The sequence below is a fragment of the Vespula pensylvanica genome, chromosome 2 (assembly GCF_014466175.1).
Source record: "Vespula pensylvanica isolate Volc-1 chromosome 2, ASM1446617v1, whole genome shotgun sequence".
Taxonomy (NCBI): Eukaryota; Metazoa; Arthropoda; class Insecta; order Hymenoptera; family Vespidae; genus Vespula; species Vespula pensylvanica.
Window position 1 is genome coordinate 18,623,327 of NC_057686.1, and position 25,589 is coordinate 18,648,915.

The 25,589-nt window shown below is 43.1% G+C and overlaps 2 protein-coding genes across 8 annotated transcripts in view; one reads left to right on the forward strand and one right to left on the reverse strand.

Moving 5' to 3' along the window:
• Window positions 1-78: 78 nt before the first annotated feature.
• On the forward strand, window positions 79-7,140 carry LOC122638157 (tetratricopeptide repeat protein 39C-like). The gene is made up of 16 exons (XM_043830908.1): window positions 79-1,404; window positions 1,930-2,067; window positions 2,144-2,345; window positions 2,555-2,762; window positions 3,055-3,255; window positions 3,342-3,510; window positions 3,574-3,772; window positions 3,850-4,142; window positions 5,201-5,336; window positions 5,422-5,525; window positions 5,620-5,749; window positions 5,820-5,951; window positions 6,035-6,150; window positions 6,494-6,661; window positions 6,737-6,829; window positions 6,899-7,140. The coding sequence occupies exons 1-16, from the start codon at window positions 1,240-1,242 to the stop codon at window positions 7,010-7,012; spliced, it is 2,568 nt and encodes an 855-aa protein (XP_043686843.1). The 5' UTR covers window positions 79-1,239; the 3' UTR covers window positions 7,013-7,140.
• A 2,744-nt stretch (window positions 7,141-9,884) lies between these two features.
• Window positions 9,885-25,589, reverse strand: part of LOC122638139 (voltage-dependent T-type calcium channel subunit alpha-1H) — a 52,333-nt gene continuing 36,628 nt past the window's right edge. For 4 of the 7 annotated variants that reach the window (XM_043830860.1, XM_043830859.1, XM_043830862.1 and 1 more), the window contains 20 exons: window positions 20,971-21,127; window positions 18,666-18,821; window positions 17,933-18,067; window positions 17,439-17,729; window positions 17,043-17,194; window positions 16,809-16,955; window positions 16,424-16,589; window positions 15,927-16,273; window positions 15,669-15,861; window positions 15,438-15,587; window positions 14,949-15,329; window positions 14,668-14,860; window positions 14,324-14,585; window positions 13,914-14,044; window positions 13,693-13,842; window positions 13,302-13,594; window positions 12,946-13,213; window positions 12,558-12,826; window positions 12,182-12,488; window positions 9,885-12,116 (listed from right to left, as the gene is read on the reverse strand). In XM_043830860.1, the coding sequence (XP_043686795.1) occupies window positions 11,494-12,116; window positions 12,182-12,488; window positions 12,558-12,826; window positions 12,946-13,213; window positions 13,302-13,594; window positions 13,693-13,842; window positions 13,914-14,044; window positions 14,324-14,585; window positions 14,668-14,860; window positions 14,949-15,329; window positions 15,438-15,587; window positions 15,669-15,861; window positions 15,927-16,273; window positions 16,424-16,589; window positions 16,809-16,955; window positions 17,043-17,194; window positions 17,439-17,729; window positions 17,933-18,067; window positions 18,666-18,821; window positions 20,971-21,127 (4,771 nt within the window). In that variant the 3' untranslated portion in view covers window positions 9,885-11,493. Of the gene's footprint in view, window positions 12,117-12,181; window positions 12,489-12,557; window positions 12,827-12,945; window positions 13,214-13,301; window positions 13,611-13,692; window positions 13,843-13,913; window positions 14,045-14,323; window positions 14,586-14,667; window positions 14,861-14,948; window positions 15,330-15,437; window positions 15,588-15,668; window positions 15,862-15,926; window positions 16,274-16,423; window positions 16,590-16,808; window positions 16,956-17,042; window positions 17,195-17,438; window positions 17,730-17,932; window positions 18,068-18,665; window positions 18,822-20,970; window positions 21,128-25,589 lie in introns of those variants that run through there. The other 3 variants (XM_043830861.1, XM_043830865.1, XM_043830864.1) reach the window with 2 other exon arrangements.

Below are 25,589 nucleotides of genomic sequence, written 5' to 3' on the forward strand. Positions count from 1 at the left end.
TTATTTTTTCGACTGATCGCGATAGTATTTCTTAATATATTAGATCAAGCGAAAATATTTCCTCGATGCAAGAGATAATAACTTTGACGTGTTTCGTCGCACGATAGTACAGCGAATAAATTTGAATTCTTGGAAAGTTACAGCACCCTGTCGTTTCGTGGAATTCCGAAAGTCGACGAATTCGATCGTTTCCTCTTGGTGGAACGTAGCTACGAACGGAACGCGAATGCATCATCGATCACACTTTCTAAACTATTCATATAGTTGTTGCATGTCATATTTAAAGAATATCAAAAATTCTGGATTATATATTCAACGATACTAACACCAAAAGTAAAAACGTGTCGTGTTGGCGTTGTCAAGGTCGCAGTATTTCTAGGATAAAATCAATAAACACCTATATATGAATTCTGAAGAAGGTGGTGGCAGCAGTTCTGCGCTCGGAGAGTTTAGTTTATCCATCGCGCCACGACGAGAGCTCGTCCTCGCGCCCCACAGAAAATCGACCGTTCTTTCTTCCGATTACGTTTTGCTGGTCCATCGGAACGATCGAAGTAACTCGATCGTCTCTCGATCGACGTTCGGTGTACGAGAGGTTTAACGACATCGGCACGGCTCTTTCGACGATTCGATTATAAAGTCACAAAAGGTGTTGAAAAAGATACAATTAACGGAAGACGGAATCGCGAAAATATTTCTTTTTCACTTGTCAGCTCGACGAGCGAAAAAAATTTGGCGGAATCTTATCAGCTGTAAAAGGAACGTTCTAAAAGGAATATCGGCGAGTCGGTGAACGAATCTACGACGATTTATCAAGCTTATCTTATCGAGAGAAGACACACTTTTCTCTGGCACCTTGACTTTGCATATCTTTAAACCGTATTCTAATACTCGAGCACACTCGTGTAATACTTACACGGACGACGATGACACAACGAGCGTACGTCGTAAACGTAAGGAAGAATCGCTCGTTCTATACATTTTGTCCTCATTTTCGCCAGTGAAAACTCAACTCACCGTATCGTTCGCGAGTACGACCAGACCATACCACCTAGATTTATACGGAAACATACTCCTTATTCTCGATCGAATACAGTGGAATGTTTCGCACGAACGATGAACACGTGCTTGACGTCAGAAAAGGAAGATCACGTTGGCCGATGATCGAATGCAAGCGTAGATAAGGGCTGCTCTTTCCTCTTCTTTTTCTTACAAGGAAAAGAAAGAAAGAAAGATAGGATGGCATCGAAAAAGAACAAAGGACCAACAACGACGGAATGGAACATCGCTAGAACTGGAATATCTTTGTTGCTAAACAACAAAACGGAGGAAGCCGAGGCACTTTTCACTGGACACCCTCATAGTTTCCACGTTAAAGCGGGTCGTTGCTTCGTTCTCTTCATGGTACGTAATTACCTCTAAAGATAGAAAACTTCTTTATTTTTATATTTATTACATATTCAAGCGTCCGTCAAAGTCCTTGGTTGTCTTCGCACTCGAAAAATTAGGAGATTGATCGTTCGAAGGTTTATCGAATAAACGGATGAAGGCTTTATTATATTAACGCGCCTAGCTGAGAGACAGGAAACGCACGCGGTGCTTCTCTTTTGTTCGCCGGGTATGTGTGTGTGTGTGTGTGTGTGTGGATGTGCGCGCGCGCGCGCGCACGCATACTCGTACATACCCGGTGCTCGATTTTTTATTATTACGTTATCTCGAATAACACGGACGTAGACTTGCCTGTAGTTTTCTTTTTGTAAAGAAAAATACTAGTTTCGTAAGTTTGTTTGATAATCGAAATCGCGTGTCAAAGAATCGGTATAACTGAGTTTTAAGTGGGTCAGGCAATAACGGATAACTCGACGGTTTCGAGAGCGTGTCGTTTTAGGTCACGTTCGACGAGGAGAATGCACTGATTTTCATTTACAGAATGCATTGATGAGCTTCGAGGACGATAAACTTCAACAAGCCATGCTATTGTTGAGAGACATGGAAAGGGAATGCGCTAACGACATTGGCTGGTTGAAATCAATGAAGAACAGGGTATTTAGGGCGGAAGAGAGTTCCGTAAGTATTAGAATATAGAAAAGAAATGGTTTTGTTGATCGTCCTTCAACTATTGAATATAAATCGGTATCGTTAGAAGGAATATGTCAACAAGCTGGAGAGGCAGATAGTACTAGCGGATTCGCAAGTTTGCTCAGCGATATTAACTCTTCTCCAACAAGAGCTCACCGGCTACGTTCGTGGCGGTTGGATGCTGCGTAAAGCTTGGCGCGTTTATCAGCACGCGTACGTGCAAATATTGCAGCTTTATAGGCGTACCTTCGGCACCGTGCCATCTGGTATACAAACTATTTTCAATCTAGCTAATTTATGAGCCTCGAACGAGAGAGCTCGCGTAAAGGTACCGGATCGATTTTGACCCATTTCCAGACCTTTCGTCGTTACATATTAATCCTTTGGAAAAGGTCAAATACGAGCTAGTACCCGTTTCGTTTTCAATAGATAACAATCGATCGTTTTCAATCGTCTGAAATTTCGTTTCTCTCAGATTTCGAGATGAACTGTAGCGTGGCAGGGAGCAATGGTTCTTGTTATTCGCTCCAAAGTCCGCATAGTCCAGGCTCCTCGGAATGGTCGATTCCGTCCTACAACGGTTCGCCCGCCAACTCAACGCCAATCACCTCGCCATCAGGTCTGCGAAGCTCCCTATCAATGTTCTTCTCGATCACTGGCATCACGTCCGAACAACAGACACCGTAATTGTTGTTTATTCTTACAAAATTTATCCTTCTTTTTTTACACCACACCCGATCGTACTTACTCTTTACTCGACACTTTCGCTTTTTACTCTATGATCAATTTTTCATTTCATATATTTATCTTACTCTCGTTTTTCACTTTCGTAGAACACGTTTTTCAACTTTTGTGAGTATTTCTTTTTCTTTACGACTACCACGAATACTATCCACTCTACGAGGAAGAAGCGATTGTAGGGAAAATTGATAAAAAGAAAAATGTAACGATCGATCGAATTACATTCTTTCTCAGCTTTGTCGAACCGACCGAAGTGGCCCGATTGATGTCGGCCGTGAGCTTTGGCTATGGGATTTATCAACTTTGCGTGAGTCTGTTGCCGCCTTCGTTGTTAAAACTCATTCACTTTCTGGGCTTCGAGGGTGATCGACGTGCCGGACTGACGGCCCTCATGTACGCTCGGGTCAGCGAGGATATGCGTGCTCCATTGGCGACGTGAGTACATAAGCGCGATAATACAGACGCGTCTACGTTGATACTATATGCGGATATAATAAAAATCTCTAAATAATTTTTGACAGATTATCGCTACTCTGGTATCACACGATAGTGCGACCGTTCTTCGCCCTCGACGGTTCCAACGTGAAGGCCGGTGTGAACGCAGCAAAACAATTGATCGAGGAATGTCGCACGGAATTTCAAAATTCCGCTCTTTTTCTCTTCTTCGCGGGCCGAGTGGAACGCCTCGAGGTAATTTTTAATGATCCTTAAGAAGCCGTCGATCGGCGGTTAACGTTACGTTGTGCGTTACAGTCGAACGTTAACGCCGCCCTCGAAGCTTACGACAAAGCCGTGGATGCGTCCAGCCAAAGAGAAGTGAAATTGTTGTGTCTACACGAGGTCGCCTGGTGTCATCTGATTCGTTTGAGTTACGAGGAAGCTTATCGATCTTTGACACAGTTGCAGCAACAGTCGAGATGGTCGAAAAGTTTCTACGCGTATTTGGCGGCAGGTGATCATCGTTTAAAACTGTTATAGCCTAGTTTTTCTCGAAAACGCAAACGTTTCCAAACTTCTTTTCGTCGACAGTCTGTTGCGGATCGAACGGCAAGTTCGAAGAATTGATGACGATGTATCGAAAGATCGTTCAGTTCGTCGCCGGCACGACGAAGGAAACGCAACTCGGTCTTTTCATCTTACGAAGAGCACCGAAACTGGTCGATCAGGATACGGGCCGAGCTTACACGATCTTGTATTACAAATTACTCGTCTACGAGCTGTTGTATCTTTGGAACGCCATGCCGTCTTGTTCCATCGAGGCACTCCGACGGATTTTGTTGGATTGCAAGGGTAACCGTTCGGAAGAGCCGATGATAGGATTGGCCGATTTGATCGAAGGCGCGGCCTACTCGTATCTCGGCGACAGACAAGCGTCCATCAGAAGTTACAGAAGCTGTTTGAAACGTCGCAATCCGAACAAGGACGTTTACGATCAACACGTGAGCGCGTTTGCCCTTTACGAGCTAGGTAGTAGCCTTTGCACCATTGACGTGAGTATATCTTTCAAACGTTAACGTACCGTTGGCTATCCGATACCCGCCACTTGAAATATTTTTCGTTTCAGAATATCGAGGAAGGTAAGAGCTTCTTGCTAAGGGCCCAAACTCAATATCGAGATTACGATTTTGAGAGTAGGTTAAACGTACGCATACATTCGGCCTTGAGGGATCTTCATTGACGACAAATAATACGAGATAAAAAATTCACGGCGTGGATAAGAATACGATTAACGACGATATTACGTCGTACTTTGCTAAGATTCAAATTTTACGTAATTCTAGCACACACACACACAGAGAGACTCGCGCGCGTTTGACGTACACAGATTTGCGTACACAGATAAAAAGATGAACGAATGCGCAAATATTCGCACGGTTCTAACGATGCCGGTTGCGTCCCACGCGCATGGCTATACATAGATATATATTTTTCTTCTGCGAAATTCCGTCTTACCACGAGTGTTCTTTCATTCCGTCTACAAAAACATTTGGAGAATTCGAATCGAGAGCAAGTCTCCTCGTTACTTCGTCCAAGAGAAGAAAGTCGAAGTGCGTCCTTACGTTTATACGATAGATGTATATAGCTATAGATATAGATGTACGTGTATCCGCTCGTCCTATTCTTATTATCATATACATATACATATACATATAGTTTTGCGTATAGTCGAAAAAGAAATGTATCTATTTCTGTCTACCTATGTTTGAGCAATTTATAAAAGTTTTCGATCAAGCGATTGTACCTTATTTCGTAGAATATTTCATATCACGCCGCGTAGAACACCATGACTGCGCTCGATCTTTGAAAACATCCAACGAAGCTTGTTGCCGTCACGTATAATTTATTATGTAATATTTATTATTGTTATGGTGCCTATCAGATGAGCGTTCGAAACGCTTATTGTTGCGTCAACGGAGGAAATTGTCAAGCCAATGTCGCGAATCCCTGCCTACGTCCTTCCTGGTACCACAAATTCATAAAACCGCTTGCCTTTTGTATCATAACCTCGCTCTTAGGTACGTATATTTTCATCGTTGGTCGCTCTTTCGAAATTTTTTATTGAAATAACGATAACGATCCTTCGTTTCGACGTAACCCTAGCTATGTCGGTGTCTCACATCTGCGACAAGTATTCCGCCAGTTCGTCCTTCAAAGTCGTCAAGGCTGATTTGGGCAATTTACGAAGACATCTGAACACTCTTTCGGTAAACGATTAACTCTTTCGGTAATCTCGATTCTAATACTATATGACTCGACCCGTGCGTCGTAACGCTTATCGTCGTTCTTAAATTTAACGAGATGGAAGTGAAGAACGTCCTAGAGACTCGCGACAATTTGCAAAACAAGCTGAAAGAGGTCGGGTTCGCGATACCAAAGATATCGGAAGCTATTCTTAAATTGAGAGACGAGGTGACCGAGGGTAAGAAAGGTGCGCGAAACTACGAGAGAAATTATTTTTTACCATTTATCTCAGTTACTCCTAATTTTTCGTTCTACAGGGATCGGAATACATACGGAGAATATGATTAAGATTTTATCGCCGGAGAGCGTGAGAAAGATGGTGAGGAGCGAGTTGCAAATCTACGACGCGGATAAGACAGGAATGACCGATTATGCGCTGGAAACTTCAGGTTCTCTGAAACTATCGAACCTTCTAGGAAGGTTCTATCGAAACGAATCTTGAAATTGACGATAGTCTACGTCTATATAACAGGTGGTGCTATACTTTCGACGAGAAATACCGAGGACTATACCGCGGGTTCTCCGGGTTTGACTCTTTTTGGTATTCCCATTTGTATTCAACAAAACACTCCACGAGCTGTGATACAGGTTGCTGCGATTATTTCTTTTCTTATATTTATCGAAATGAAATCTCGATTCCGTTAGATTTACCGACCTCGATAGAAAATTCTGCCTATAAAAAGTCGTGTTCGAAAAGAGGAACGTAAAAATGCGTTATTCGCCTTAGCCGCCTGCACGGCTTAATAAAAGGTGCATATATATTTCCCTCTCTCGAATGGACTTTTTTGCGGAGCATTTTTTTTTTTTTTTTTTTTCTATCGCGGCAAATGACAAGTAAAGATGAACGAAATACTCCGTGCGCGCGCGCGCGTGTAGCACGTCGTGTGTACACTCTTACCTCGTGACGGCTTCTTGATTTCGTATGCACTAGACAGGTGTCCTTCCTGGAGAATGCTGGGCTTTCAAGGGTTCCAGTGGCACCGTCGTTATACAACTACTAGGATCAGTGTACATATCCGGTATTAGCCTCGAGCACATTTCCCCTTCTATATCACCAACCGGCGAGACCATGGCTGCTCCCAAGGAATTTTCTCTTTGGGTAAATCGTATCTTTCGTCGTTCTTTGCGTCGAACGATGTTTCATTCCTCAACGATTTATCTCGATCGATTGTAGGGCTTGGAATGCGTCGAAGATACGGAAAGTTTCTTTTTCGGCGAATTTGTCTACGACAATACCGGTCCTTCGATACAGTACTTTGAAGTTCAAGTAAATTGACGCATTTCGATCGTTTTTTAATAAGATAAGAAGACGATACGTTATTGTTATTTTTTATAGCATAATGGGAAAAAAGCATACGAGATCGTAGAGGTGAAGATACATTCGAATAGTGGTCATCGCGATTACACCTGCGTTTATAGGATACGAATTCACGGTACTCTTAGGCAATAAAAAAGAAATATTCTACGCGAATAAAGGGGAATCTCCGTTTCTTAATACTTAATACTTGTATACAAAAAGAGATTAATTTTGATAAGAATATAAAATGGAAAAATACGCAATGAATTGATTCAACGTAATCGTCGTTTAATTTATTACATTTGTACATATTTAGTTTCCTTCTACGCAACTAACGCACCCTCTCGATACCACGCATTTCTCTCACGCGCACAGATACGTACTCACTCGCGCTCAAAGACGCTCTCTCTCTTTCTCTCTCTCTCTCTCTCTCTCTCTCTCTTTTTTCCCTTACTTCTCCGAAATTCAGGCCAAGGCCAAAGAAGCGCGCCGAATCTTCCTTCTCCTTCCACGGCGAACTCTCGCAAATATCGCATACACGCGTGCACAGGCATTCAGTCATTCAGGCATTTATAACTTTGATATACGCATTTATGTATGTACATCTAGAGAACTTATACACATACATAGATACGTATATTATTATTGAATCAGGCAGACAAGAAAGGACGCTTCTTTATTGGCAGCCCTACAGGACTACACGCAATTTTTTTTTTTTTTATTTTGTTTTAACCTGTACTGTAATTAAAATAGCACGACATATCTCCCGGCCTACGACGACCGGTGACTTTTCTTTCTTCTTCTTCTTCATCATTTTTTTTCTTACTTTTTTATTTTTTTTTATTTTTTTATTTTTTTATTTGCTTAATCTTTTTTGCTTAGACACTTTAATAGTTCGACGATTACGCACTGCCTTCTCTACGGGCGAAGAACAGACTCGAGAGGCACGTGGCGAAGAAGTTTTACATCGTTACGTTTCTCTTTCTTCTCTTTGTCTATGTTTCTTCTTTCTTTTTTATTTTTTTTTTCATTTCTTTTTTTTTTTAGTTTCTTTTGTTTGTTTTGCTTTTTTAACGATAAAACATTTACGATTCCCCCTTTCCGTCCGTCGGATTGAATGTCGAGTTCTTTTCGTTTAATCCACAGTGCGACTAGAATAACTATAATTCGGAGGTCAGTCGCCTAATAACGCTATCGAGCTATCGAGACTCGGTCGTGGTGCCGGAGAAACGATGATGACGCAACGGTGGTACGAACCTTTTTTTTCTTTTTTCTTTTTTCTTTTTTTTTTCTTTTTCTTTTTTGTTTTTTCTTTAATTATTTTACGTTCCCAAGGGAGAGCACCGAACGCGAGCCTCCCACGAGAAACGTCGATTGTCTTTGTCGAGTATTGCGAGAAGGAAATGTGGGACTCTCGAGTGAAGATGAATATTTTAATAGACGCAACCCTAACGATCGGACTAATCTTCGTTTTAATTTTCTTCTCGTCAAAAATTTCTCTTAGAAAAAGGAAAAATCAAAGATTGCTCGAGAAGCAAAGAGTTCTCTCTACGTCCTTCGACCCTCGCGATTTTTTCTTCGCGTCGGTCGGAGTTTTGTATCGTTTCTAAACGGGTGAGTCGATGATCGACGATGACGCAACCATTCTTTCAATGATATTCTAGAGATATAGATCTACGTGGACCGATCGCGAATCGTCGAAGGACACTCGATTCTTTCCCACGGTCAACGATGAAGAAGAAAAAGGGAAAACAAGAAGCAAAAAAGAACGCTTCGCGCGTTCGTACCATCGTCTGCATTTCGATATACACGAGTATATAAGTATCTAAATACATACTCTGTTCAAATCGTCTAACGAACATCGATACACACGAGAGTCTTAAATTTAAACCTCGTTAAAACGTTTCAGAAAAGCTCCCGTCAAGGTTAATAATAGACATTTTCTTCTTCTCCTTTTTTTTTTCTCTCTTCCACTTTTTGTCTTTTTGTTTTTTGTCACCCTTCCCCTTTAGAAACGTACCGAGAGCATACCTCGGGTACGGCTGCGAGCGTGTGTACTTATTTATTTTTTGATATTTCTATCGACGTTCCCTTCTTCTTCTTCCTCCTCTTTAACCTCCATCTCTCGATATCTCTTCCCCTTCTATCTCATCTATAATTTGTCTTTTGTACATAGAAAATACGCGCTAATTGACTTCGTCGTGGCTATAGCGTACCGTTTGAAAAACGACTAGAGCGGTTCGCGTCGGTCGGCGTACCCACCAGACATTTTGAACAGGGTAAAACATTTGGACTATATTATTCGATAGCCAACGGAGCACTACGCAACTTTGGTCTAGGAAACGTACATGGGTACTCGGACTACTTTTCCAAAGCGATTACGGCGCACGGCACTTTCAACTTTTACTACGTTTTCTTCTTGTTTCTTTTGCTTTTCTTGTTTCTCTCTATTGTTTCAATTTACGTTTGCGTGTACGTGCGTGTATTTTAGAAACAAACGTCTTCGCCGGTCGCACGAAGGGTGGCTCCCTCTATCTCTGTCCTTACATCGGTCATTCCCCTCTCATAAGGTCAAATCTAAAGTCGAGCATCGATTGATTTATCAAGCTTTTTGGTCGAAGAAACTAAGAGTGTGTTATCGATTGATCGGAATATAATTTATACGAAGTCTGTCGTTAATTTTTCGACGAAATTAAAATTGTCGAAAAATCAATTGAAATCGTCAGCAGTAGCTTCTGTTCTACGTACCGGGACTGTTTTTGTTTTTGTTGTATCTGTAGAGGGCAAACACCACCGTCGTACTAACGTTCGTCGACGTTCGTTGAAAGGCATAGAATTTATCTTTTTTTTTCTTAAACATTTGCTTTGCTCGTTTATCCATCCGTTTTTTTTTTTTGGACTTATACTCCGACGATCGTTTAAATAATACCGCACGCGGTAGTATCAAAATAAATCGCACCAAATGTAGAGTATAGAGTTTTCATAAATGTATGTATGTACAATCGAAGATTTCTATTCCTTTTTCCATTTTGTTCTTCCTCGATCGGATCTTTCATCTCCGTTTTCTAATCTCTTTCGTTTTATCGAAAAATTCAGCTATTCTCTCTCGCTATTCTCTCTTCTCTCGTCTACGTAGCGTCTATCTTGTTTCTCTCTCTCTCTAAATTTTTCCACCTCTGCGCCATCTTTTAACGTTTTACCCGTTCGCTTGCCGATGTTTGCTGCTGTCGTTATAGGAAATACACTACGATTAAAGTATATCACAGATGTTAACGAGAAGAACGTTCTAGGACAGAAAAAGAAAAACGAAGAGAACGAAACGAGGAGGATCGAACGATTTGACTCGTGATCGCCCAGGAGAGACGCTATGTATCTAGGGTACGTACGAACGTATGTACATATACTCGAACGAACTTTTTATCTAAACGCATTGGACTAGATCGAACGTGCATCGAGCGAACGTCGCTGGATTTTCCACCGAATAGAAAGCTAACGAGGATAAAGAAATTTTCCCTACGAGGATATACTCGCGTTTCGAAGAACATTTATGCGGTCGTCTTAAACGCGCGTTAACGATATCGTCTAATCCTTTCATTCTACGACTCCTGGCGGCGATCAACGCGAGGAAAAGGAAAGGCGAGGAAATGTGGTCCGATAAATTGCAATTTGTCACGTAGACTCGATAAATCTACCTAAGAGCTACAAATTCGCTAAATTATTGTTAAATTATTATTTTCTTTCATCTTTTTTTTGTTTTTTTTACGACGCGACTTTATATACGTCGTGTTTCTTCTCTACCAATTCCTACGAATGATTTCCATGACGCTTCATAGCGGGAACCGAGTTTCGATACCGCTGGCAATAAGAGATTGTCAAAGGTTTCCAGTGCGTTATACGTGTTGTGTATGTCGCCTGCTTTGTATTTCGCGTGACGAAATGTAACGAGACCGTTAGGACGAAAATAGAGTTGCCATTGATCCAACCGATCGACTTTTCGTTCGATTTCTCATTAAAACTTTGGAAAAGAACGTTGGGAGAATATCATCGTGTCGGGATAAAACGTCGAAGGAGGCAAAACTTTCTCGAAGCAACGTTTGTCAACGTAAAAAAGTAATAATAAACAATGACCGATAGGAGAAACGATGACCGACTCGCGATCTCGATGAAAGAATAACACCTCTTGGACTACGCGCAAGGAATCGAATGTAAGAGAGAGAAAGTAATTCGTCGAGAAGTCGATCGAGCAGTCCCGAAAATAGCGACTTCTAATCCCCGTCTTTAGTTCTTAGCCTCGGACAGTAATAGGAGTTTCGAGATCGACGTGAAAATATAACATCTTGTCTCTCTCTCTCTCTCTCTCGTATATACTTTCCTTCTACTGTATTATTTCTACTTGTTACCACTCGAACGAGGAATTTTCTAAGAGTTCGTCCCGTTTAATTCTTTCGTTTCTTCCCTTCCCCGTCTATATCCTCGTTTTTTCTTTGGCAAGTTCACGGCGGCAAAGTGACTAGAATATAACGACTATATTGTCATGCACTACAGTCTTTCTTAGAGCCCATCGTCGACGCCGTCGATTTTTCATACTTCCTCGTCGTGGAATAGCAACGATGTCACGGCAGCAACGTTAGTCATTAAGAGGGATCGGAAGGGCCGGGCAAGGATGGCTCGTCTTCCGTTTTCCCGAGGTTATCTTCCTCCGCTTCTTCGTCGACGAGATCGATCGGCGCCGATATCGACATAGTGATGTCAGGCGTCTCGTCGTCGTCGTCGTCGTCGTCGTCGTCCTCGGCAAAAGTTCTTCCAAAGTGTCCGCTGCTGCTGATCGAGTCCGTGTCGTCGACGTATATTCTAACGTCCGTGCTGATCGCAGGACACGTAGTACACTCGACGACCTGAACGAGGCCGCTAATGCTACGACTACCGTCGCTACCACTCACAGTTCCACTCCCGTTGATGCTCCCGCTCGTGTCGGTCTCGCTGACGTTTTCAAAGGCCGAACTCTCGTCCGGCGGCTCGTCCGGCGGCTCGTCCGGTAGCTCTTCCGCCGCGTAAATGTGGGCGAAGCTCTCGACGCGCACGATTTGAGCGCACTGATCGCTCGTCCCGGTCGTCGATGTACCGGAAGAGGTGGCACTCCTCAGCCTGGACGGCCTTCTTTCGTTGATCACCGATTGCACGTCGAGATCCTCCTCCTCCGCTTGAGTCGCCCGTTGTTTGTCCTTCTCCTTCGACGATCTCGCATTTTCCGTAGGTCCTAAACACGCGCAACGAGAACGCGGCTGTTAAAAAAGAGATTCGCGGCGAAAGAATCGTGCTCACCTTCGCCCTTGGCGCGAATACTCGGAGCGTACTCGCTCGCGTTGCTCGGCGTCCTCGTGCAGCTTCCCGCGGCGACGCTCGTGCTCGTCTCCGATTGCGACTGAGCGTCGGTCGAGATCCTTCGGGCGAAGCACGCCTTAGACGGATAGATCTCGGCGGTCGGCAACAAGTAACGCTCGTTCTGATATCTCAGGCCGCCTGCGGTGGTCAGCGTCGAAGTCGAGCCGCTGGGCGTGACGGGCGAAGAACTCGCCGTTGGTCTGCTCGCGCAGAGGAACGACTTGTTCTCCTTGTTATTGCTTGTCACCTTCGAAATCGAATTAGCGTTACCCTATCTACTTTGCCACCTTTTTTTTCGATTAATCTTATCGCTTACTCGAAGATATTGGCTCTCCGGAGGAATAGCTTCCTGACTTTCCATCGCGTAAATACGACGAGGAATGATTCGCGGGACGCTCAAATTGCAAACGGGCTTCTCGAAGACCTCGGTGACTTCGAAGTGCATCGGCAGCAAGGACCTTCGTTGGTTGCTCGAGTGGAAGGTCTGTCGGCGCTTCGATTTGAACTTGGACGGTCTCGGGTACGAGCGGAAACACGAGCTGCGCCGTCTCTCTCTGACGTTGATCGCCACCGAAACGGAAGTATCTGACGAAAAGGATTATTTTTGAAATTTTTCCATTTCTCCTCGACTCGTCTCGATCCGATAAATCTACCACGGGTATCTACCCGATACGTACTACTTGTTCGTCGTTCGACCAACTTACCGTCCAAACTCTTTTCCTTTGGCGGATTGTAAATGAAATTGGCCGGCAAGGAACGAACCTTTGCGAGGCCCGGTCTAACGAGAATCTTCTCGCTCGTTCCCATCATCGACTCGAATTCTCTCTCGTCGTCCTCGTCCAAGTCTTCACCGATGTTCCGTCTTTCGAGCGAGCCACCCTCTTCCTCCTCCTCCTCGACCTCGAGAAGTTCCTCGCGTTCGGCGGCCAGCTCTCTTTCCAGCTGCGTCTCCATGTCCAACTCGTCCTCCATCTAAAATCGTAAATCCTCGTAGTTACGCCCCGTAGTCCTATGCGTCCCGTATCGAGGTTACAGATCGAAAGGAATAAAGATCGCGTGCCTGCTTATGACTCTCCTCCAAGTGTTTCATCAACACCGCGACGACCACGTTGACCAGAACGAATTGCGCCATCAGTACAAAAATGACGAAAAATATAGGCGCGATGATCGTGCTGACGCAACAATTCTTCACGCAATCCGTCGACTCGTCGCAGTCGTCTCGAAGAGTATCCTTCATGATGCCGTTCCAATTGTCACCGGTGGCTACGCGAAAGAGGGTAAGGAAGGCCATACCAAAGTTACTGAAATGCGCGTGCTCGCCGAGGCCTTGGCAAGGTGTTTCGTCGCTGCACTCTACGATTCAAATTATCTTACGCTCTACGTAATACTTGTAAAAGACAACGATTCGTACAACGAATAAAAAAAAAAAATCATCGTACGAGACGACCTACCTAATCGGCCAAATAGTTCCACTCCCAGGGCCGCGAATATAAAGAACAGTAAGAAAAAGAGCAGACCCAAGTTGCCAACTTGCGGTAACGCCTGCATTACCGTGTCCAAGAGGGCGCGTATACCTTTGGCCATTTTTAAAAGTTTCAGTACTGAAACAGATAAAGGAACGATTTGTCGGTCTTATCGACCTCGAGTAGACACGATTTTTCCGAGGACTTACCTCTGGCTATACGGAGAACTCGCATAACGCGAATGATGGTCGGATTGATGGGTATGATCTTCGACTCGACTTCCTCCAAAACGATGCCGACTACTGATAATATAACGATCCCTACGTCCAATTGGTTCCATCTACGGAGATAAAAGATCTTGATGAGATCGATGAATCGAGAATCGATCAAAGCGTCGAATGGAAGAAGGAGAAGAAGACAGACAGAGAGAGAGAGAGAGAGAGAGAGAGAGAGAGAGAGAGAGAGAGAGAGAGAGAAAATATGGCAATGAAAAGGTTATGATGAAATCGATCAAGAGTTTTATTTATAAAGATATAGAATTTTACGAATCGCCAATGATTCGTAAGTTACAGAGAGACAACGAATCTTCCAACGATAAGGGATATATGAATGCTCGTACTTGTCCTTCAGATAAAGATGTATACCAAGGGCCAACAACTTCATGAGCGACTCCAGGATGAAAACGGCGGTGAAAAAGTAATTGAATATCTTGAGGGCGTAGGTGAGTGCCTTCGGCATCATGTAAAACTCCATGGCCATCGTGACGACGTTCAAGCCGATTACAGCAGCTATCGCCAAATCGAAATACTTGGAAGTTACGACGTTGTGAATGAAGAGCCGCGTTTTCGAGTAATTCGTATAGTACGGTGGCTCGTGCATTTCTGAAAAAAAGACAAAGCGTTGCTTTATCCGCCAAAAGACCACGTAAATGATATCGATCGAGAGAATTTTGATTGGACAAACTTCGTCGTTTTTTCTCCATTTGCTGAGCCCTCTTCTCCGCCCTCCTCGCTCGTTCCTCCTTCTCTTGTTCCTCTCGACATCTGTGAAAGTTTTCCACGACGACGCCGACGAACATGTTCAAGACGAAGAATCCGACCAAAAGGATGAACGCGATAAAGTATAGCAAACGCCATTCCGAATAATTCTCGATCGGCTGCGACAAGATTAAGATATCGATCTGTCGTACGTATTAGAGACTAGAACGCGTATAACGGGCGCAGGATGTCGAACGAAGAGGTTACCTGTTGATCCACGCCAACCGCGTCCAATCCGGTATACATGATGTTGACCCAACCGTCTCGCGACGACAAAACGAACAAAGACATGAGCGCCTTGCCGAGATCGTCGAAATTATATTTCCTGTTGAGCCATACGTTTCGCTTATCCGCCAGGCAGTCCGTTTTATTGCGAACGTTTTTGATATCTGGACCGTCGCAATAATAAAACGCACCCTTGAACAATTGAACGCCCAAAATTCCGAATATCACGAAAAAGGTACAACATATCAGAACGATATTGCCGATCGGTCGTAAAGACGACAGCAACGTTTGTACGACCAACTTCAATCCCGGAGCACGATTGATCACTCGCAATGGCCTCAGCGATCTCAACAAACGAAAAACCTGCGAAAGAAAAGCTTTTATTCGCTCGAGGCACGTGACGACTATTGAATTCCTTTTTAATTTATAAAAAAAAAGAAGGAGAAGAGAAAAGAGAATCAAAAAGCTCACCCTCAAAATTCCAAATATTCTTGGACTACTGGAAGAAATCAAGGACATCATTAAATCGACGATGGATATGGTGACTAGGGATCCATCCATAATATTCCAGCCCGACGTGAAGTAAGCGTCCGAACCGTAAAGCATACCCGTTGCTACGACCTGAAACGAAATAAAAGGGATATAGTCGAGGCACGATGGATATTAGCTTTCAAATACTCGCACGTTGTAGCGTCGATGTACCTTGATAAACATCTCGACGGCAAATACCGCGGTGAAGATGTAATTGGCGGTCATGAGGAAGAGTCTCTCGCGACTGTGCGACGGTATGTTCGGTCTCTCCATCGCCAAGGTGATGCAATTCAAGCCGATAAAGAAGAGGACCGCGTTGTCGAACCACTTTTGATCGACGAACCAACGGCAGAGAGCTCGGAATCTGACAAAGTCGATCGCGTGTTATCGGAAGCGATAAAAGCAACTTAGAAAAGGCAACGCTCGTACCTGTTATTAGGCGAAAATATATACAGTGCGTAATCGTCGCGTTCCTTGAGACAACCCTTTGGCTCGAAGAACATAAATATCTTCTTGATCCTCTCGATGCTACTGGCGCTACCGTGACCGTTCGATGGAGGCGTCTGATCGTCCGTACGCGAGTGATCGTCCTCCTGATCCGGAAGAGGCTTAATTCTCGGCAGTGCTCCGGTTTCCATCGATAAATTGTTTATCGTTCGGGGCGTCGAGCATGGCACCGGCATATCCTCCAACAGCATACTCTTTCTAACCGTACCTTGAACGTTTTCGTACCCTCTTAAGGAGTTCCTTCGCGAGAGTTCGTCGATCCATCGCATCTGTTTAAAACGCACATCAACGTTTTAATCAACCTGCACCCCTGAAAAGCCGTGCTAAGTCGATCGCGGTCTGATATCCGATTATCGACGAGGAACGTCTTTTCTTTCTTTTTTCCCTTTCTTTTTTTTTTTTTTTTTTTTTATACTCGCCTGGTTAGGCGTGGCCGTGTAACGGCGCATCGATGAACCGTGGCTTTCGATGGAATTGTTGGGGCTGAGGCTGCGATTATTGCTCGTTAGGACGGTCGTTCGATTATTGGGCGCGTCGCATTGCGTGTCGTTTCTTATCGAGCCGTGCAAGTAACCACCGTTGAAGCTGGAAAAAAAATATTGACGTAGCGTTCGGGGTTGCTCTGAACGAATCGAGGAGAGACGGAATGGGAAGAACGGGAAGAAAGGGAAGAAAGGAACGGAAGGAAGGAAGGAAGGAAGGACAACAATGAGGCGGACAACGACATCAACCGGGAAAGCTGGATCGGGGAAAAAAGCTTTCGCGAGACTCCGATTCGGAGCTATAGTTTACTCTCGTACTTACGTGTAATTGGAACCGCCGAAGGCACTTCTGCCATTGTTCAAAACGATCGTTCGACTGGCTTGCTCCTCGTCGCTTTGGGACCAACGTTTCCTTCGCAGAGATGGCCGAGACAAACGCCAGGAGTATCCTCTCTGTATTCTCGGTGGACTGAGAGAACGGGACATGGTAATAATAGAAAGAGAACAAAGACGAATCGCGACGATAACCGACCGAGTCGACGCCGATCCTATTTACCTGGAGTTTGAGAATTCTCTCGAGGAAGGATTTACCACCGCGGTAACGAGGCTTATTCGTCTGGGAAATTGTCCGGCTATCAAGTTGTTGGTCGAAAACTTGCTACCATTGTCCGGTAGCTTTAATAATCCGGATGGTATGCTACATTGACTCTGAAAATATAGTTCGTTGGGAAATTTACAAGCGTTACGTTGTAACGAATTATGCGTCCAACGGGGCTTTTGGTTTCAAGTAGGCACTAGACGCGATGACGCGCGTTCGATCGGGGAAAAAAGAGTCTTTAGCGAGGAAACGAGGATCGGCCTTGGGTCAAGCGGAATTGCCGAGGACGACGTAGTTAGGTAAATGTGCAGGAACACGGGCTCGAGAGGGTTAAAGAGCGTATAGAGTACGTACACCGGTCCGGTCTATCGACTCAAAGGAGAGGGCAGCCGTTGGAAAAACCGCACGATAATTAAGGTCTCTGTAACCAACATCGAGCGTGGTGTTTGGCGAGTCTTGAGGCGTGGCGGCCGTGTGTGTGATTATCGGTGGCTGACCAACGCCGCTCATCATCTTGTTTTCCTTTTGAATGTTGCACTTTGGCTCGTCCATTCGATGCCTCCAACTACTGTTTTGCTTTTCCCGACAGCTGTTGTCCTTGTACTTTCTAAGCTCCTCCGCGCTTTGCCACGAGTTCTTCCGTTCCTAAGGGCACACGGATGCGTAAGAAACGCGATCGTTCTTTTCTCCCCCATCCCCGGATAGATTTAGTCCGGACAGATTTGGATTTTCCGGGAGATTTTTCAGGACATTTATGAGGACGGTCGATAACGTCGACGAGGGAAAGAATCGAAGTTCGATCACGATCTCGCGAACGTATCGAGAAGGACTCCACATTTATCTCCTACCTGAGTATACGTGTCGCTGTCGGTGATCGAGTGAGATCTCGACACCCTCGAGGATCCTTCCTCGCTACCCATTCCTGCCTCCTTCGCCGCCAACTTGGCCATCTCTCTTTGCTCTCGTTCCCTCCTCTCGTTCCTCTGCAAACGCGTCCCGACAACAAAGAAGCCATCCTTTAACCTTAAAGGAATCCGTTTAACCGCACGTGGGATAGATTTCCCAACGAAAGAAAGAGAGAAGGAAGATGTAATGGAACGAGGAAGCCTCGTTCGAGTTTCCTCGCGTGTGAACGTAAATAAATTATATAGCGCAATTTCGAGAGCGATAACGAAGCGGTTCCAGTCTATTAATCTCCATAGAGAAAGACTTAAAGTAGGAGGGCGCGCGTAAGGTTTTTCGATGCCAATGGCGTAATGTCGCATTAGCACGAGAGCGTAAACTTTTGCCACGCGACGGCGACGTAAGAGCGTGGGTAGCATAGAATGAATACATTGGCCGATCCTTAGATAGCTTTACCTACTTCTTACGGTTGAATATCCTCGCTTACGAGGGCTTACGTGTACCGTTCACGGTGTTTTCTTTTCTCGTCAAATCGATCGTAAAAGGTTTACGCAAAATCGCGATTAAATGTTAAGGGTGAAATCGCAAACGTTCGTAATTAGAACATATCGGCATTTTTCGGTTAAAGATCGAATTAGCGTTCTCTTTCGCTCTCGGCGACGGATAATACTCGCTCACCTCCGAAGAGAAGCCCTCGACGAGGATGGCCACGAGAAGGTTGAAGAGAACGTAATTTCCAAACGTCATCAGAGCGACGAAGTAGAGGGCAGCCCAGTGGGAAGTTTTTTGCATACCGTTGAAAAGCACCACGTTCCAATCTTCTTGCGTTAATATCTATTTCGCCGTGGGGAAACAGTGGACAATAATTTAGAGATCGTTAATTGTCCTGGAATATTCATCGAATCGTGCTACTCCATCGATTGGCAAAACGAAATCTCCTTGGCCGTACGAGCGAATATACTTTCTCGTTAAAACGTTTTGCCTCGTAACCACGATATCCACGCGCTCGATATCCCTGCGTTCCGATTTCTTCGTACGACCGACTTTTCGGCGAGCACGGAAAGGAGGAATCTAAAGAAGACGATCGGCGTGCCCGGATGCCAAAGTACCATTGAAAAGCTCCGAGAAGCTTCATTCGTCATTTCGACAATCGGGGCAAGGACGATGGAGAAATTTGTTAAATTTTGGAACTGTCCCGACACGTCCATATTTCCATATCTAGCCTCGGTTACAAAAACGTATTGCCAATCGATATCGTCTCGTTTTCAGCGTATACGTATGTACATACTTTCGTATCGCGTACCACGAATTTCTCTCTTTCTCTCTACATACGTACATGTATGTATATATATATATATATATATATATATATATATATATATACACATCCATATCTATGTACGTATATACGGAACATTCTTTATGAGATTTTCGCTTATCCTCGTTTCCCTCCTCCTCCGCTGTAACCACACCACCGTCGAGCAAGCAAAGCCACCTCTCTTTGTTCCATTTTTAGATTGCCCGTTTCTTGCGCATTCCGTATATCATATACTTACCTTATATACCGTTCCTTTGCTTTAACAAGTTCAACGTATTGCTCCATGGATTCGTCTTACTCTTTACGATTTCCTTACGAAATTCTCCTTTTTGACGCGAGAACGTTGAAAGAACGAACAAATTGCTTTTATTTCATCCTTCTTTTTCTTTTTTCTTCCAAATATTCCGTGCAAGAGGATATGCGTTAAAAATATTTGAAAAATTTTTACTTCGGCTCTTCTCTGCGTTTCTCCGCGTTCGAATCCGAGTTTCCTTCTAACTTTGAGACTCGTTCGTTAAGTTTTGAAAAAAGATAGAAATGAAAAAAATTTGTATTCGTTTTAACCCGTAGGTAGAATGAAAATGGGTGCACTTTTAATAAACAACTCGCGGATGTTTCTTTCTATGATACCAAATAAAACGTACTTTTTCTTTTTTTTTGTCTAGAAACATTGTGCGTTGGGAAGAAAGAAAATTCCGCGGGTACACGCGCGTTCGCTCGCCAGTTCCTCCCTCCCTCTTTCCCCCTTCTCTACGTACGTGAGTTTTCAGGTAGCTTCTCAAACTTTTTGCGAGTGGTTCATTCGCTTAGAACGATACAAAAGCTTTTCCGTGCGGTGGACGGAGGCGTTATTGTTTTTTTCTTTCTTTCTTTCTTTCTTTCTTTCTTTCTTTCTTTCTTTCTTTTTTTTTTTTAGTCGTCGTGTTCATTGACGAAGAGAACAATTTCAGTGCAAACGAAAGGATCAAAAGCGCCAGGGAAGGCTTTCTTTTTATCTTCTTGGTTTTAACGTGAGTCTAATAGCACGTAATTGGATCTTGAGAAACGCAGAGAGACTCGAGCGAAGCTTCAAAAAAATGACGTTTTTTTTTTTATTATTATTTTCTTGATACATCGTTACTTTATCGACCGATACGAGAGAAATTCGTGGTCCTTGACGAAATTAATCGGTGAAAACGATCAGCGCGAAAAGAGATAGTTCAGAAAAGACAAGGTAGTATGATAAAAGTGAAAGAGAGAAAGAGACAGAAAGAGAGAGAGAGAGAGTAGAAAGGAAAGCAAGAGAAAAAGGTATAGAGAAAGAGAAATGCGAAGAAATTTCAGATAGAAGTGAATTGGACAGAAAAGAAAGAGAAAGAGAAAGAGAAATAGAGGAAAAGCGAGAATAAACAAGATGTGCGATCAATGAACGTACTAAGAGTAAACGATATTAGGTAACTAGTAGCGGTAATAATAATAATAATACATTTTTTTCGTACACGTTTTTAAAGCGTGTTTAAACATGTGTTTGGCGTACTTCGTGTGTATATATATATATATATATATGTATATATACAAGTAGTTCTCCAAGTGTATATATAAATATATTTCTATCCGTATAATTACAATAGGGGAAGAAGAAGAAGAAAAAGAGAAAAATATTGTTGGGGGTTTGAAAGGTGATACCTGAAAGACCGTGACAAGGGCCCAGACGATGTCGTTGAAATGCTTGCGATCACAGCGACACATCGGGTGCCGTGAGACCACCTCGGCACAGGTGCAGGGCCGACTCCGGTCCGCCCACATGCAAAACTTACCCCCGAACAGGTACATTCCTAGGATGCTGCAACCGAGACAATCCGCCGGCCTAAATTTACCACCGTGACAGTAATCGACGGTAATCGGGATAGAATGTAGACAGAGAGAGAAAGAGAGAGAGAGAGAGAGAGAGAGAGAGAGAGAAAGAGAGAGAGATTAGATAGATTAGAGAGAAAGAGAAAGTGAAAGAGACAGAAAAAGAACAAACAAGAGAGAGAGAGAGAGAGAGAGAGAGAGAGAGAGAGAGGAGTCAAGGGGAAACGAAAAAGGATTCTTTGAAATATCTTCGGCCGACGTGCCGCGAAGCGTCTCTGCTCCTGCTCGCCGTTCTTGTCTTGCGATGGACCTTCTTTCCCTCCTTCGAGGAACTAGAGATTTACTACGAAGCGTGATAATAACGAAACGTAAATAATACTTACATATGCAGCGTGGCCCACGATAAAAAAACTTTCGCAATACCACACGTGGGCCACCCCGTCGTATGTATATATATAGTATGTATCTACGTAATGTACTCTTCGAAGAAAAGTTAATCTCGACGGCATCAGTGGTATATAGCATACTCTCGTCTAATATCTCTACGGATCAAAGATCGAAACATAAAAGCGTATCAATATTGTCTAGTAATTGTAATGTTCGTAAGCGTGTTAAGCGCGTAATATCGTCCAGCCGTGTTTCGTTCAACGGTAGAAAGCTTTGTTAATCTTTAACGAGTCTAACGATTTCGACTCGTTGTCGCGAGTCAGAATTAGACTGCTGAATTAGATCTCGAGTATTAGAATCAGAGTATTAGAAACTATGAGCACACTTCGTGAAAGTATGAGGCATTCGTCTAGATCGTAGCTTCGTAAAAAACACAAGACGGACGAGAAAAATTCAAACTTTATCGATTAACAATTTTAAACGGAGCAAAGACCCTCCGCCGACAGCAATATCCAAGCAAAGTACGTTGGACGAACAGTGAAAAGGAATTTCGCGCGAAGCTCGACACGGTCACATTCCGCAAGTTCAGCACGTGTCTGCGTTTAGATTCAATTACGATATATTATGCGTCTATCCATATAAAAACTACAATTATCTATATATTACGTGTCGGGAGGTGAACGTGATTGTGATCTGTGTGGAAAGAAAGCGAGTATAATATTTAATACGAGTATATGTATATATAATAGGTGTTAGATTCGTCGGTAGCGTGCAAAATGAGCAACGAATGAGAAAATTGCCAATTGATATATCAGTGTTTGATTGCGGTATGCAGTTCGAGGATGTCGCGTTTAACGATGATATGCAGATATATCGAAACATCAACGATGACCGAACATTGGTATATTCAACATTGCAACGTACATAAGGGTATTTCGTATTGGCGTATCGTATTCCGAGACGACCACGTTCAAACGTTTGGATGTTAGTCCGACTTTACGTTTTGCTTGTTTTAATGAGTGATCGACGATGTCAAGGAAATGAAATGTACGTGCTCTCGATAAAAGAAAACATATATTATTTAAGAAAAAAAAACCTGGCTGAGACTATAAAATCGATCCATTGATTCGAGTCGGATCATTAACGAGCATGTCTACTGACAGTAGTCCAAGTACCTTATCGATCGGACCGGTCGTCTCGCATTTTCTTACGCCAGACAGAGAGACGTTGATCCGACGATAAAAAAGTTAAAGTAATAGGATACGCCAACGTCGAGCTGTTTCATATAGGATAATACATGGCTCCGAACAAGACACACACATACACGCAGGTATTACTCGTATACGACTGATCGTCCAACGAGTATTCCAATGTCAAAGTTGTACGTATATTTACGATATCGAACATCGGCAACACAGAAAATTTCGCACGTAGATCGGGAAGAACGATTATAATACTTCGTGCTTGTTTCGTATGGCGATTAAAAGTACACGTAGCGTTTGTTACTTGCGTGACACGTAAATTTCAAAGGATTTTGCAGGAATCAATGGAACTCGACAAATGCAAGTGGGAAGAAACAAAAAGACACCCGCCGTTGCAGAACGTCAAGACGAACGTTCGCCGACAAGCTACAAAGCGTAATATAAATATACGTATTACTACACGTATTATATAATTATATATATTTATACCTTAATAATATATTTGGTAAAAATATAAACGAAATAACATTCATTGGATACGGATCGTTTAATGGATTTTTTTTTGTTTTGTAAACTGTATAGATTTCAGTGGATAAACGCTAATTACTAATTTTACCAGGACTTTGATTAGTGGCGTGTCTCGTACGAGCATTGGGAGAGATGAGAGGATATCCTGATTACGAGTCTACCTAAATACGTAAACTCGTACGTACGTTCGTGCGTACATGTCGAGATGCGCGAAATTAAAGAGTTGGCGAGTTGGTATTTACGAAAATGATCGGGTGGTTTCGTTTGAGAAGAGCGCGATAACGTCCGATTTCTCTAAATCTTCAATTTGCTCGTTAATGTAGCGTTTCGAAAGAGGTTTGTCTCGCGCGGTCGAATTAAACGTAAAAGAGAGAAACGGAGAAAGAGGAATATTGAGATAAGTCGTAGTTCGAGAGAGAAAGGAAAAGATAGGCAGAGAGAGAGAGAGAGAGAGAGAGAGAGAGAGAGAGAGAGAGAGAGTAATAGGAAAAGGAAAAATTTAAGAAAGGAGATAGTATCAGTGTAAGTACGATTAATTGAAAGCGATTACATTGTAAAAAAACATGTAGGAAATAGCGCGAAGCCAAGACTCCTTTTTCTGTCCATCGTAACGTCGTTAACCCTATTGATCTCTCTCAAAAGGGTGCTAATCGTGCCCGATCGAAAATTTTCTGCACCGGCGACTTGATCGAAAAGAAAACGCGCTGGTACAACGTATATGTGCATGTGAATATATGTATCTCGAGTCTCGTTCGACTTACGGGTGAATAATTTAGTGATCCTGTTAGAGTGTTGCTTTAGATGTTGATACCCTCGTGAAAATCTATATGTATGAATTGAGTGTATAGCATAGATATACTATACGTGTCGAAAAGATATTGAAAGATAGAAAAAGGTAGATAAATAGAGAGAGAGAGAGAGAAAGAGAGAGACAGAGAGAGAAAAAGAGAGAGATATACATAGGTAGATAAAAAAAGAGAGAGAGAGAGAGAGAGCGAGCGACAAAAGCGAGAAAGAGCGAGCGATCGTAAAACAGCGAAAGAAGAAACACTTTTAAAAATAGATATCAATAATACAATAACAACAACAACAACGACGACGACAACGACAACGACAACACAATGAAAAAACGCATGCAAAGCACCAAATAAGAAAAATATACGACCGAGAACGAGGACTTTCTTTTTTTCGTTTCCTTTCTTTCCCCTTCTTTCTTCATACGGTCAACGCTCGACGCAGTCCTTTACGCTTTTTTTGACGTGCACATTAAGGTGTCGAACGGTGTCCAAAAAATTGGTTTCGCCCGTTTACGTTGTAAACAACGCAAAGGGGAGACGTAAAATCATTCGCGTGACTACAGAGTGTCCTGAAAAATATACTCGCCACACAGCAAAGATACGGCATGGGTGGACGGAGAAATTGGATTGTCGCGTTTTAAACGTCTTTACGTTTGGATCGACAACGAAATTATTAAACTGATTATCGAAGTTAAATCCGCTAGCTAATCCATCTTCGTCCGTCCACCGACAAACAAAACTTACAAAGAAGACAAAGATCCGTCTAAACGACACGTATAGACGCGTTTATACGGATATAAAAATGTATACGTATGCACATACATATACGTATATACGTACATATATACGAGTCAGCAACGGCAGCATGCCAAAGCGGCGAACGTCGAAACCGCAAAGGCAGGTGCGTTCAAGCTCGTGTCAGCTCGCAGACCAAAAGATTCGTGATAAGCGCTTACGCGTGCGCGAGTAAACGTTATCGATCGATCGATCGAGCTTGGAAGGTAGACATAAAACGGCTGGCATGCCATTATTGAAAAAAAAGCGTATCTCTCATGTGTATACATTACCTTATGGGCCCTCTCGCGAAATCATAAAGTAGTAGTAGTGGTAATAGTAGTAGTATAGTAGTAATAATAGTAATAGCAGAGTAATAGTAGTGAATAGTAATAGTAAATAATAATAACAGTGGTGGTATGTCGGTGAACATAAACAGGCTCGCGGCAATGTGCTTTGTTTTCTTTACATCTTCGTGATTTTTCTTAACTTTCTTACTTTCTTCTTTCTTTTTTTCTATTTTCTTTTCTTTTTCTTTTTGTTTTCGTTTTTCTTTTCTTTTCTTTTTTTTTTTTTTTTTTTTGATCAAGCAGAGTGGTCATTTACATTCATACATAAATCTATATATGTGATTGACATATAAGTACGTGTGGTAAAACGTTGATAGTACCAATAACAACCCATACGGATGTGTTTATGCGTGTGTTTGTATGTGACAGAGAGAGAGAGAGAGAGAGAGAGAGAGAGAGAGAGAGAGAGAGAG

Excerpts from the sequence above, each read along its gene's own strand:
- LOC122638157 (XM_043830908.1), top strand. The coding sequence starts at position 1,240 with ATGGCATCGAAAAAGAACAAAGGACCAACAACGACGGAATGGAACATC. Across the intron at positions 5,337-5,421 it reads TATCATAACCTCGCTCTTAG|CTATGTCGGTGTCTCACATC; the intron begins GTACGTATATTT and ends ACGTAACCCTAG. Across the intron at positions 6,830-6,898 it reads TACAGTACTTTGAAGTTCAA|CATAATGGGAAAAAAGCATA; the intron begins GTAAATTGACGC and ends TATTTTTTATAG.